The sequence below is a fragment of the Ptiloglossa arizonensis genome, chromosome 2 (assembly GCF_051014685.1).
Source record: "Ptiloglossa arizonensis isolate GNS036 chromosome 2, iyPtiAriz1_principal, whole genome shotgun sequence".
NCBI classification, from domain to species: Eukaryota; Metazoa; Arthropoda; class Insecta; order Hymenoptera; family Colletidae; genus Ptiloglossa; species Ptiloglossa arizonensis.
In genome coordinates, this window is record NC_135049.1 from 25,316,950 (window position 1) to 25,330,820 (window position 13,871).

Here is a 13,871-nt window from a genome sequence, read left to right on the forward strand (position 1 = left end):
CCGTTTCTCGAATAGTCGTTCTTCGTTGCTAAGAAGGTGCACGAACGAGAAGATAGGAAAATATTAATTATTCTGGGAATCAATTTTTAATTCATCGCGAGGCTAACGAACCCTTACGATGATAAAACCTGGTACGATAAACGATCGTGCCAAGGCGAGGTCTCGATATACGTTTTTTTTGTTTCGAAGCGAACTGCTTGGAAACATTCGCAGCAAAATTTTCCCAAGAGTGTATTCCACGCTTATTTTCATTGGTCGGTCGTTCGTTCGTGGGAAAGTGGTCGAAAGCGCGAAAGTTCCGTATCTTTAGCGAACTACGGTGGAACGAAGTCCGATTGTTACGCCGGAAGAACCGTCTCGTTGTCGGACAGTCTAAGTGCACGGTGAATCTCTGGGATTCCTACGGTCGAAAATAAATCATATCGCAGAAGATGCCACGGCTAGCAGGAAACAGCGACCAGATGTGGCCCGCTATAGGAGACATGTGTGTCCAGGCCATCGGAGAGACTCGCTATATTTAGTTCTGTGGGAAAAAGGGGTTCCAAAGACGTAATTACACCTACGCGAAACCGAGTCCGTCACCCTGAGAAATCGTTTCGTCTCGATTTAACCGCGATCCGCGATCTCGAGCTCGTCCGCTCGTGAACATTTTTCTCGATCTTCGTGGCTCTTGCTACGTTCCCTCTGGCGAGGAGAGACGAATTTTTTTTACAACCACGAGACAGAGTTCGCGACACGTTCGAATATATACGTATATGCAGCATCTCGGTAACACCACGAACGGAGTATATGCGGTACACGTGGTGCGGTCTCTCGAGAATTTTTTTTTGCACGGATTTATTATAGATATCGATCGAGAAAAATTTGCCCACGTTGCTTGCGTCGCGGCGTGTCGTTCGCGCGAATTGTTTAGTCTCGAATTACACGTCATTCGGAGTCCTTCGGGGTCATCGAAGTCGTGTCCGCGCTTTTTGCGACGTCGTTCCCATCGCCGAGGTCAAGGATCGTTAAAGAGGGAACGAACCGAGCCCGTATCGTTCTCCGGGATTTGAAAATATCGATTTGGAAACGTTTTACCATACTCGTGTTTTTCATCCATCGTCGATGATTTCCCATTTTTCTGGAAATTTTTCAAGTTCTGTCGTTTTTTCTTTTGCCAAGCAATCTTCGTACAATCTGCTCGATAAATTCTCGGGGAAGTATACAAAATTGTAAAAACGAACTACATTGAAGATTATCCATAATTTGTATTTACATCGACGTGAATTTTAATCGTTAAACTTGGATTCCTATTTTAAGTTTGGAAACTTTTCTATATAAAATTCAGTTCTCGGAGTTCATCGTTTCCCATCATTGAGTAAAAATGAACCAAATTAAAGATTATCCATAATTCGTATTTACATCGACGTGAATTTTAATCGTTAAACTTGGATTCCTCCTTTAAGTTTGGAAACTTTCCTATATAAAATTCAGTTCTCGGAGTTCATCGTTTCCCATCGTTGAGTAAAAATGAACCAAATTAAAGATTATTCATAATTTGTATTTACATCGACGTGGATTTTAATCGTTAAACTTGGATTCCTCTTTTAAGTTTGGAAACTTTCCCGCATAAAATTCAGTTCTCGGAGTTCATCGTTTTTCATTGAGTAGGAAACGTAAGCGATGCGTTGCACAAGGGTCGGCGAGTCGATCCGGAGAGTTTTCGAAGCGACGGTTAGAGCAAATAAATACTTTGAGCTATTGTGAACATTTGGTGATGCACGAGGATGGTTTCCTGAGCGAGGCGAACTAGTCGAGAGATCCACGTGGCTCCGGTTCCATGTGGAACGCTCCGAGATCCCACGTGTGATCCACGAAGACGCGTGGGAAGACGATCGTACGGACGTCGGCAGCTGTTCACACGTGTCCTTTATGTGCATCGCTAAATATCCACGACTCTTTTGCTCTCTTTCGATGACACTTTTCGAGGAGGATACTATCGTGAGATTTCGCGAACGAGACGCGCCGTGAGATTCTCTGCACGCCTTGGACCGATCGACCATCGATAAACCGTCCCTGCGTCTTATCAATTTCGAACACTTTGCGATTTACTTTAACCCTTTCGTTACGGAGCGCTTGCGAGAAAATGTGATAGCTGTGAATGCAGAGCGTTACCGAGTAGTCGACACCGAGGAACGCTTCGGAGTAAGTGGAAGTCGTTTCTTGTTCTCGAAATTTCACAATGATATTTATCGTATTTGGTAATATCGTTTTAGTTAATAAAATAAATAAACTTTGTAATCGTAATTTACTTTTTTTTATATATTATATTATAATGCTCGTATTTAAAGTCAAACATAATATTAAGTTTGGTAGGATAAAGTTCAAAGCTAGGAACCACGCATAAGCCAATATCCTATTGTGAACAATAGTACTTGATTCTTTTTTTTTGATGTCTTATTCGAGGTATTTTTTATGCCAGATATTCGATTAACAAAAGTATCTCGTGTAAAGTATGAAATAACATAATATATTGTGTGAATGTATATGTACGCTCTCCGTACCCCAGCGACCACTTTTCCAGAGCGTATATATACGTTCCTCGTATATGAATGGTCATTCTTCTAGGGCGTATATATACGCTCCTCGTATATGAATGGTCATTCTTCTAGGGCGTATATACACGCTCCTCGTATATGAATGGTCATTCTTCTAGGGCCTATATATACGCTCCTCGCATAAGAATGGTCATTCTTCGAGGACGTATATATACGCCCGCCGGAGCGAAAGGGTTAATTCTCGTTTCGACCAATACCAGTAACCTCAAAATGAACGATGCGCTCAAAGCTTCTTTTCTCTCTCGAATAATCCGTAAATATATGTAATAATAATATCGTCAACGAATTGTATAAATTTTGAAAGCTTTGTATACATATTTATCAGTCTTGAAATTCATTCTATGCAAAATTGGTGGTTGTTGCGAATCTACCGAGAAATTTCATATAATATTTCGCGTTATCGTTCGTGGAAGAATATTGTTGCCTCGAAGATGCTCAATGGAAATTTTTGTTCGTTTTCAGATCGACACACCGATAGAAAACGAGGCGGACGTCACGGCGGATGCGAACAATCCCGAGGTCACCTCCCCGGAAAAGGGTTTCAAGGGTGAGTAAGAAATCCCGCAAAATTATACCATACTCGCCGAAACTATTTTCATTAATTAGCATCCAACGTATCATCCCGTGGAGAATTCTCGTTCGCTTTTTACGCTTTGAAACCTCCGTATTCGCACCGATTCACGTACCCGTACGATTTCGCTCGATTTCACGGTAATGTTTCTACAGAATTTACAATTCACCAAGCTCGAGGTTTCTTCGATTGCTCGACGTTCACTCTTCACGACCGAAATGTTCTTTCCTCCGTGTTCTTGCTCGATTGTTTAATTATTCCGTTTAAAACTGCGACGCAACGTTAAAAACAAACACTCCGTTTCGAAAACTTCAAGTTTCCTCGATATCTGGTCCAATATTCAAGAAATTCAAACACTTCCTTTCGACGAGTAGTAAATGTTTTCACACCGGATTAATTTATTCCACTTTCGATCGATTTCGTCACACGAATGTGAAAATTACTTTTCTAATTCCCCTTAAAATCGATAAGTCGCGAGTAATTTCGAACGACGATCCTTATCGACTCTGTACGGTGAACTTCTGCACGTCGAAAATTTGCTCGAGAGAAATAAAAGAAGAAAAAAAAGCAGAGTCCATTCGCCGGAAGACGACGTACGCTCTTCCTCGCGAATCGGAAGTCGTGGAATCGAGTTTTCCTCGCGATGGAGAACTCGAATTAAGTCGGTCGCGTTCAGACGCTCGCACCGATCTCCGACGAAACCAATCCACTTAACTCCCAACCCCCTGTGCCCACCCCCGCCGGAAGAAGGAAGGTCGTCGAGGTTTTGTTCGCGAACAAAAATCTGACAAATATGCCACGATTTGCCGAAGAATGGAGGCGAAGTGCAGCCACCCGTCGTCTCGCGTCCCTTTTCTCGAACCCGAGTGATCCTCGTCTATCCTCGAGGCGTCTCCTCGTGGCCGAGAGAGGGTGGCGAGCAAAGGGTGACTCTTAAATTACTTAGACCCGAACAAAACGTAACAAATGACGTCGAATCGGGCCACTTATGCGATATTGGCCCATCACCGGCACCCACGTATATTGATACGTCGCATTAGGGTTGCCAGACACCACCCACCCCCCTCGTCGACGTCTTACTCGCGTTCCTGCGACTCTCTGCCTTCGAGGGCGAGGCTCGTTTCCTACCGACGTTTCTGTCCCTTCTGATAGAATCTCGTGTCTCTCGACCAAACCGTCTATTGTTTCCCGGTTGTCTTCCTCTCGTTGTCGACCGAGTTTGTACAGAGTCGCGTGCAAAATTTATTACGAACGATGGTAATTCTTTGCGGAGAGGATTCACCGAAGGTGTGGAATCAAATTTTTCTTCTACCGATTATTGTTTTTCGAGGTGATCGATCTTGAAAATTAGTGTATAGTCTGTCATGTAAAATGTATCACGATTGAAAGGATGATAATTCTTCGTGGAAAGATTCATCGAAGGTATGGAATAAAATTTTCTTCTATCAGTAATCGTTCTCGAAGATATCAATTTTGAAAATTCTTGTACAAGCTCTTACGTACAATATATCACAATTGAACCGATGATAATTCTTCGTGAAGAGATTCATCGAAGTTACGGAATAAAATTTTCTTCTATCAGTAATCATTTTTGAAAAAATCGATCTTGAAAATTATTATATAGTCTATCGCGTAAAATGCATCACAATTGAATCGATAATGATTCTCTGTGAAGAGACTCATCGAAGGTATGGAATAAAATTTTCTTCTACCGATCATTGTTTTCCAAGAAATTGATCTTGCAAATTATTATACAGTCTATCGCGTAAAATGCACCACAATTGAAAGGATGATCATTTTTAGTGAAGAGATTCATCGAAATTATGGAATAAAATTTTCTTCTCCCAGTAATCATTTTCGAAGAAATCCATCTTGAAAATTCTTGGGGTGCGCGCCAATGTGTCTGGCCACGGCCGATTCTTTCTACTTGATCGACGAAACAGCAACAAATACCACCATCGATGTTCACACATACCAACGAAAGTAGAAATAACGAGCAATGGACAGACGCATTGGCGCGCGTTCCAAAAATGTTTCCGATTCTCTTGAAAATCGTAAGAAGGCTCTCGTGTGGGAAATTTATTTATTATTTCACATTTTCGTCTTATTTATCCTTGTAGTTTCGCACCGGAAAGATTTTCATCGAATTTCCACAATTTCTACCATTTTTCTATCAATTTTCCGCTCGACGTTTCCCACGGAAAGTTCGGCCGTCGAATTTTCGAATTCTTCTTCCAACGAGCGAAAGTATTTCCGGTGAACACTCGGAGGGTTTCTCACGGGGCTGGAAAGTTTCATCCCTCTCGTTGCATCATAGTCCTCTCTCTTTCCGGGACTTGGCTTTCTCGTTATTAATGGTTTTCGCGAACTCGGTTCATTAAGGAGCTCGTGAAACTCCACGGCGCATTCATGAGAAAGCTACCCCCTCCAAGAAGGGTGAACCGAGGGTGGAGGGGCTACCGTGTCAGAAACGGTGGTCGTGCTCGAAATTAGCAACGTATATTATTTTCAAGACAACATCCACCACCCTTAAACTTCGTCGAATCCGAATGCTCTCGATATTTCGTCGAGCGATGGTTTCTCTCTACCTGGTATCCACGTTGTAAATTATTAACGCAAACTCGCGCGCTCGAGAAGGTTCGAACGCATCTCGTTACATTCAGAATTCTTCGAATACAATTTCGTACGTCACGGTGCGTTGAAAATTTGGTAAATTATCGAGTATCGGTTGAAATTTTACAATCGAAGATTGTCCAAGGAAGAATCGTGGTCGTCGTACGATCGAAACGTACGTTCAACGTCGTTGAATGTATTTTGAATATTTAAAAAAAAAAAAAAAAGCGGTCGTGTATCTTTGTATTTTAATCGGTGTTTTAAGTATTCGAAAGTGGACCGGAGAAATCCCGAAAAATAGCAACAATTTCCGATCCTTGACGTTGATAGTTCGCGGACCTCTACGAGCCCTTTCAAAGCATCGCCGTATCAATTTTCCCCCTTCTTCGTGCTTTTTTGCCAGTCGCTAGAATTACACGCGCTATTATCGCAAAAAGCTCGACGCAGATAAGAAGCGGGATCCGCGCGCGAGCAGTCCGCCGCTCGCGGAAACTAAGAGATGAAGACATTATCGTGATCGTTGGCCGCGCGTTTAAGAGTCGCAAGAACGCAAAGGAGACGCTCAGAGAATGAAAGGATGCACCTGTCCATCGGTGCACTAACAAGGGCCGCGGCCGAAACCCGCAAAATCGTTGCAATTCTGCTCGAAAAATATCTCCAATGTCAATAAATGGAGACCGGTTCCCGCGTTCGTGATCGATTTGTAAATTCGTGATTTCGCAAAGATGCGAAATAGTCCCTGGAATATCGAAAATTGTTTACAGATCGACAATTTTCGATCGGAAGCTCGACAGTCTGTTGCACATTTTCGCGACAGAGCACGCAAACTGCATTCGCCAATGCAGTTGCAATTTCGAACCCCAAATTTCAACGATTTATTGTAAGATAACTATAAAGTTAGCGAATTAACAAATGTTTAGGTGTCAATATTACTTTGTTTACTGCCAATTATTACTTTGGGTTCAAACGCGATTAAAGTGTCATTCTTCCGCCTAAACGACTCGAGGAAAAGTCACGAGTGAGTACAATATACAAATTTGAAGTTGCAAGCAATTGTCGAGTTTTCGATTCGAGCATTTATCACTTTTTGCGATCGTATCGTTTAGGTAACGATCCTGTGACATTCTTTTGCGTCGATCTGGAGTAAATAATTCTTCTCGTAATGGAACAACGTATCGCACGAAGCTAAATTCAATTTAAATACTCTAAAATTAATACACTACTTCATTTCTTTGAAAATTCGGTAAAAAATTGCCAAGTATGCTTTCGTTCGAACGTTTCACCCGACTTTCCCATCTCTTAGAGTTTCGATCGGCCGAGTGACCGTAGAAGATGATTTTTTTCGATGCTCGTCTTTCGAGCATAAGAAACGACTTAACGATTGACCGTACGATCGAACAGCCTTGTTGCAGATCAGGTGTCTCGAGTTCACGGGACGCGTATATCTCCCCGGAGCAGTTTTTCGGTCTCTTCGTCTCGCGGCATTCTAGGCCGAAGGAGATAATGCAATAATAAGTATAAGTTAGGTAGAAAGAGGGCCGACGGTCGGGGAACCAGTGCTCCTCGCAATCTTCGGGTGCCGGTTGATTATTATGTCGTTCCGAACGGGCCCCAAGCATTTTCACGAGCACTCCGAATGGCTTCGTTGCGTTTCCACGCGGAGCAGCGACTCCGTTCCTTGGTGTTCTTGTTTGAGAAAGGGTTGCTGGTTTTTAAGCCAAGGTATCGGCTCGTGACGATGGACGAGGCTCAAAGTAACCGAGTTCGGAGCACAGTCCTTGGAGAGGAAAAAAGAAACGTTCCGCGATCTCTAGTGAGTTGTTTATTTCGACAAGATCAACGAACGAAATTCGCTATATCCAAACGAGATGATATATTGGGTTTTTCGGAAAGTCATTTCGTTTTTCAAAATGGAGAATATGTAATATAATAAAATGTTTGTACACTCTAAAAAAATCGTGTTTCATTTTCACCAAAAAAGTGAAATAACTTTCCAGACAACCCAATAGAATATACGTTTGTGTAAACATTTTTCGTTATCTGTAGGCGCTAAATAGGTACGTAGAACATTTTCCAGTTATTCAGGGACATCTTTAAAAATAAACAATCGTAAGCAGAATTTTACCTCGTCTTCCATATACCATGTCTCTGATTAGACTTATAGAAAGATAAATATTGCAATTTCTTCTCACGAGTAAGGACAATTTTTGATTATCCCTCGTTCTTAAATACTATAGCAGGAGTAATTTCCTTGTTACTGAGGAATGTTTCGTGAACGATACACGATAGATCTCTATCGATTTATTTGAAATATCCGAGATGAGAAGTAGGATTCGGTAGTAAATTCCGAATTGAAAGTCTGAAGTTGAAAATTGAGTCGATTCGAGTTCGCTGTTCGATGACCAGTTTAAAGCATGAAGAGGGGAAGGTGTCGGCGAGTGTGTCTCGCTCGAAGCGAGGGTCAGTGTCGAGAACGGAAGTGGGGAAACCATGAACGAGGAGAACGATAGCGAAATTGATGAGAACGTCTTAGCCCGAGGGCTCTGGCCACCCCCACGGGTCTTTCTTCGCGCTTTTGTCTCCGCTTTCGTTTCGCTTGACTATGACAAATAATTGCCGAAGCTTAACATAAGCCAGAAGCGGTATACTTAGCTAATAGCAAAAAAAGTAGGGGAGGTCGGAGGGAAGTTTTACGCGTACGCGTCCAAAGTCCTCTTTCCGCTCGGCGTGCTACACAATCGGACGAGATCTCCGCTTCTGAATCTCGTCCGTGTCGTCCTGGAGCCGGCATCTGGCCGTTACGGGGAAAAAGTTTCGTTCTACGTCACTCGGGAAAAATTTCCAATTTTTTCCCACGGGTTTTCGCTGCTAAGCAGATATCCGTCTCCGGTTAAGTCGCCATCGTGCAACGCCATACCCGTGACGGTGTTTCCTTCGTTTCGAGGTACCTTCGTTACTCGAGATGAAAGTACCATAGCAGGTACCGAAATACAGGTGTCTGGATGACCGAAGGGCTCGAGAAAGACGTAACTTGTTCATATTTACAGAACTTGGACCGTGGTGAATATTCTATCTGCGAATTTAAGCGAGAATTGAGAAACTTATCGCGAAACAATTTAGTTACCCAGAGATCTTGGTTAACGTCTTCGAGAGGGGGAATATTGCTCGAAATTTGATCAAGAACGAGAAGAATTAGTACTTTCGGTGGCTATCTCGTATTTAACGATTTCTAATTGTACTCCAATCTCTATCTGTGTATATTCTCCCTTCGTGCCTTCGTTTGGCATCTGAATTTTGGCTTCGCGAAACAATTTAGGTACCGAGAGATTTTGGTTAACGTCTTCGAGAGGGGGAACATTGCTCGAAATTTGATCAAGAACGAGAAGAATTAGTACTTTCGGTGACTATCTCGTATTTAACGATTTCTAATTGTACTCCAATCTCTATCTGTGTATATTCTCCCTTCGTGCCTTCGTTTGGCATCTGAATTTTGGCTTCGCGAAACAATTTAGGTACCGAGAGATTTTGGTTAACGTCTTCGAGAGGGGGAACATTGCTCGAAATTTGATCAAGAACGAGAAGAATTAGTACTTTCGGTGACTATCTCGTATTTAACGATTTCTAATCGTACTCCAATCTCTACTTGTGTATATTCTCTCTTCGTGCCTTCGTTTGGCATCTGAACGTCAATTTTGACTTTCAGATTTCAATTTTTTAATCATAGATGAAATTCTAGACTGTGAAGTTTTGCTAAGAATTCCTCCAGCTTCCAAAGATTCAAGCAACGGTTCCATCTTTGTCCAGTGCACGAATAGATGAAAGAAATTGAGAAAGAAGTGTCGCGAAACGATTTGAAAAATTGTAACAAAACGGTGAACGGTACCGAACGACAAAGAGATGTTTTCTCTCTCTCTCTCTCTCTCTCTTTCTCTCGCGGTTGTTCCTCTTCGATTAGAAAATCCTCGAAAGATAACCGAGAGGTATCGTTTCACGGTGTTCCTTTTTCACGTCGTTCAGGAATCGCTGGCAAAACCTTCATCGATCTGATCTTTTTTCCCGTAGTATCGCGAGAAAGGATTCCGCGGTCGAAGACAAAAGAACGGTCGAGGGAAAGAATGGAGTCCCGGTCATTTCCTGCTCGCTGGAAAAACATTTCGGAAAAGTCAGTGGACCGCGAAGCGCATTTCATTCGATTCCATGGCTACCGGACTAGATCGTGCACGTACACACACACACACACACACATACACATACACATAAACACACGCGCGTTTCCTCGTGAAAGGATAGACCCTTCGTAAAACAATAGTTGAAGTAAACTTGGAACGGCTCGTTCACGGAGGAAAGTCTTTTTTGGCGTAAGAGAAAAGCTGCGCGGAAGATTTTGTTCGAGTTGAACTAACGAACGTACACGTTGCAGGAACGAGTGTACGTTCGTTGGTGAATTCTTTTTCTTTCCGAAATTCGAGCGATTCTTTCGATTGGGAATAGAAAACAGGGTCACGACCCAATTTTTTTCCAGAGTAGTCGTAAGACGTTCTAATAGATAGACGAACAAGTCAGGGATGCAGGAACGGTATATTATCGGATGAATACGTGGACAGATAAGTGGATAAATGGATCGATGGGTTCGCGAATAAGTACGCGAGTGGATAAGATAGCTGAATGGTTGAACAATTAGGTAGACGAACATGGTTGGATGGATGTTGTATAGAGAGATGTACGAGTTAATGGTTTGTTTGATGTGCGAGTGCATACTGGGACCGATTCTGACAGTTTGGAAAAAATTATCTCGCAATTGTAATACTCGTTGGTTGAATCGTTCCATTTATCCATTTATTTAATCATTCTCATGCACGTTCGAATCCTTTCGTTCTATCAGAGACCGATCGAATCCAATCTCGTGCGTTTCGACGGAAACTGATTACACCGGTTGTTTGCGTTTTGTTTGTCTCGCGTATTATCATTATTAATTACATTTCTCATTGTTTCAGGAACGGAATTAGTGCCGAGTTGATTTGTATCGTCGAGGATCAGAGGATAGCCAATTGGTGTGTGGCGAGACGTTCAATAACGATAGTCGATTTAACATAAAATATTTTTGTACACGAGTTATAATATTCTATATATATATATTATATATATATAAATAATCTGTATATACAATAACGTATACAGATATATTAACGAGATACCACGCTACTTAGTATACTTAGGTCATCGAGGAAACAATCGGGAAAGAGTGTATTGTTTTGTCTTAATTATTATTATTATTATTATTATGATTATTGTAATAATTATTATTATTATTATTATTATTATTTCACGCACAGATTGAAGTCAAAGGGAGCTGTGAACAGAAAACGGCAACAATGTAAACCCAAAGACAATTCGATATTTCTTTTATAACTTTGTCAAGAATTATAACGATCTAAGTATCGGAATGCGAGATGCACGAGAGAACTATTGATAAGAAGGAAGTATTCGAAGGGATGAGTTAAAAGATAATCAAGGAAGATAGTTTTTTTTTTTTTTTTTTTTCTTTTATTATATATATATATAAGCATATCCGTTTATCCTTAGAGAGAATTTTCTTTTCTTCGTTTTTTCTTTTTTGTTACCGAAACGCGATACTTTCAGAAATCTTTTAGAAACGAATGTCGACGACGTTTGTTGCGCGATCTTGTGGCCATCGATCGATGAACATTTTTCCCAACGAGCTGTAAAAAATAATTTTAATTTATTTAAACGAGGGGAAATATTCGTGACTTAGGAATTGAAAGTATTTAAAAGAACGAGTATTATTTCGCCGATATATTATTCATAAAAGGACGTGGAAATGTTGCGTAAGAACAGTGTAATTATTTTGAGCCACGAGGTGAGAAACGAACGACGAAACACGATCGAGCGTTCTGAGAGACTTCTGAATTATCTCACAGCGGACGAAAGAAATTATGTTTGCCACTCCATGAAAAAAAAAAAAAAAGAAAAAAGAAAAAAAAAAAAAGAAAACGATCGATCAATATTTCTTCAACCACGCTACGAATCATCCCGTCTTCTACATTCTCAACAAAGTGAAGAGTTGGAGAGTTCATCTATTCTGTCTTTAACAAGGTGCTGATAGGATATTATTATTGTATCACTTTTGAGAGACTTTATTCGAGCTAGGGAACACCGAGGCGTACACATTTTTACACTTGTATACACGTGATGAGCCGTGCACGTGCGTGTGTGTCTGTGAGAATATACCGGTGCCAACGTGCGAGAATCACGCTTGTGGATTGTTTAACGTTCGCGATGTTGTTCGTCACTCGGGGAGCTTTTACGCACTTTAATTAACAACGGTACGACTGCCTTTTGCCACATTTATTTCGATTCACTCGGGTTTCACGCGCGGTTGTCCGAAATTGTCTTTTGTCACTGTTACTGCGTAGAGAATGGTTGCAGGTGCGTTCGAAGGATCTAGAAGTCTTAGAAATAATTTACTGTTCGTCGTAGAAACTGAGAATAAAAGGCACAGTAGTACTGACCATGCTCGTCCAGTTCCTACGAATGATTTACCATAATCCTAGCCACTTGGAACCAGTTGCTACGGATCGATCGTGCAATTTCAAGGTAAGCGATTTTCTATCACGTTAGTTCCCGTTAAGTGCGATCTTCCTTGGAATGTTACAATTTCGAATCGTTTCTTCTCTCACTTGTAGCGAAAGTGTGCTGCGTTTGCGCGAGATAACGAGTCACCGTTATTATTTTCGTTAATTATCGAATTATACGACCTACTTGGATCCGCGTTCACGGATAGTGTTCGAAGAGTCTCTGCTTTCGATCAGGTAACGGAAATGTATTTTCTTTGATACGTCTCGTTTATTTAAACGTTGAAAGAGAATAAACTCGCAAACACGAGAGTTTGGTAAAAGAACGTTCAGCGCTCCGTTTAAAAATTTAAAAACGGTCTGGAAAGTTTTCTAAGAAACAAAAGTAACGAAAGAACGAATCCTTTGTAGGGAAGTGTACGCTTCACAGGGACGAATTTTTAAGAAAAATGACACGACGGGACCGAAAACGTTTCAATTAATTATTGGGAATGCTCGCAAAGCGCAAGGTGTTTAACGAATAGCCGCAAAGGAGCACGGTTGCGTTCCGTCAAGATTAGGACTCGCATGCGGGCCGTTTATAATACGAATTAGGGAAAAAGTTTGATTGCCGTGGCATTTGTAAGGATTAGAAAGAAAGGAAAAAAAGCGGCTTAAGCGCGAGGAAATCTGGCCCACCCTAATAATCCCTCGCGACTTCTCCGTTTGCGAATCTCGAATACTCGCGAATATATATTAAATTCTTTCGAAAACGAACGATAACGATCGACTTCGTTCCATCGAGATTCGATGGTTATTTAATTAATCAACGCCGGTTGGAAATCCAACCGTTCGTTGGAACGATTTACAAGCAAGTTTAATTATGCGGTGGCAAAGTTTAATGTAGTTAGGCCCATTGAACTGCCGGCAAGATTGTTTTACGAAGTAAATGAGGCTATGATGACTCGAGGCTTCGGGACCACCTAGAAACCAGCCGTAGTCCTTCCAGGCTTGCCTTTAAACTCCTCGATAACTAATTAACGTGCAACACACGACGCCCCTATGTTCCATCCTTCCGCTTCGAGCCTATTGTTGGCCCAGCAAATTCTCAACCGAGTCCGTCAGAGTTTTTGGCGTACTCTCTGCGGTTTATTTTTCGTTCAACGTTCATTTTTAAGCTCCGGAAAGATCGCGACGAAAGAAATTGAATTCTACGGTCTGCGTTAACTTCACTTCGGTAAAATCTCGCTAGATCGCGATCAGTATTTTTTTTCGGTACACCGTGCAATTCTACGTGATTCTAGAATCTCGAACTTTACGAACCGATCGGTAAAATTTCGCAAGCTCCCGATCAACGTTGCGTGGAGTTAACGTCGTAAGACCGGTACAGTGTACAAGGTGAACGATAAAAGATTCGTTGAGCCGTGAGTAGTAGAAAAAAATCGAGTATCGTATCGACGTTTCGTATTCTACTTTCCGGAGCGACGCGACTCGCGTCGAAGCGACGCGACCGGGCGA

At 41.7% G+C, this 13,871-nt stretch overlaps 1 protein-coding gene across 8 annotated transcripts in view; it reads left to right on the plus strand.

The window, feature by feature from the left end:
* The window catches only part of LOC143143617 (ubiquitin carboxyl-terminal hydrolase 48), a 94,899-nt gene extending 82,584 nt beyond the window's left edge, over positions 1-12,315 (plus strand). For 7 of the 8 annotated variants that reach the window (XM_076305072.1, XM_076305071.1, XM_076305073.1 and 4 more), the window contains 2 exons: positions 3,060-3,144; positions 10,776-12,315. In XM_076305072.1, the coding sequence (XP_076161187.1) occupies positions 3,060-3,144; positions 10,776-10,798 (108 nt within the window). In that variant the 3' untranslated portion in view covers positions 10,799-12,315. The remainder of the gene's footprint in view (positions 1-3,059; positions 3,145-10,775) is intronic. The other variant, XM_076305075.1, reaches the window with a different exon arrangement.
* The last annotated feature ends 1,556 nt before the right edge of the window (positions 12,316-13,871 follow it).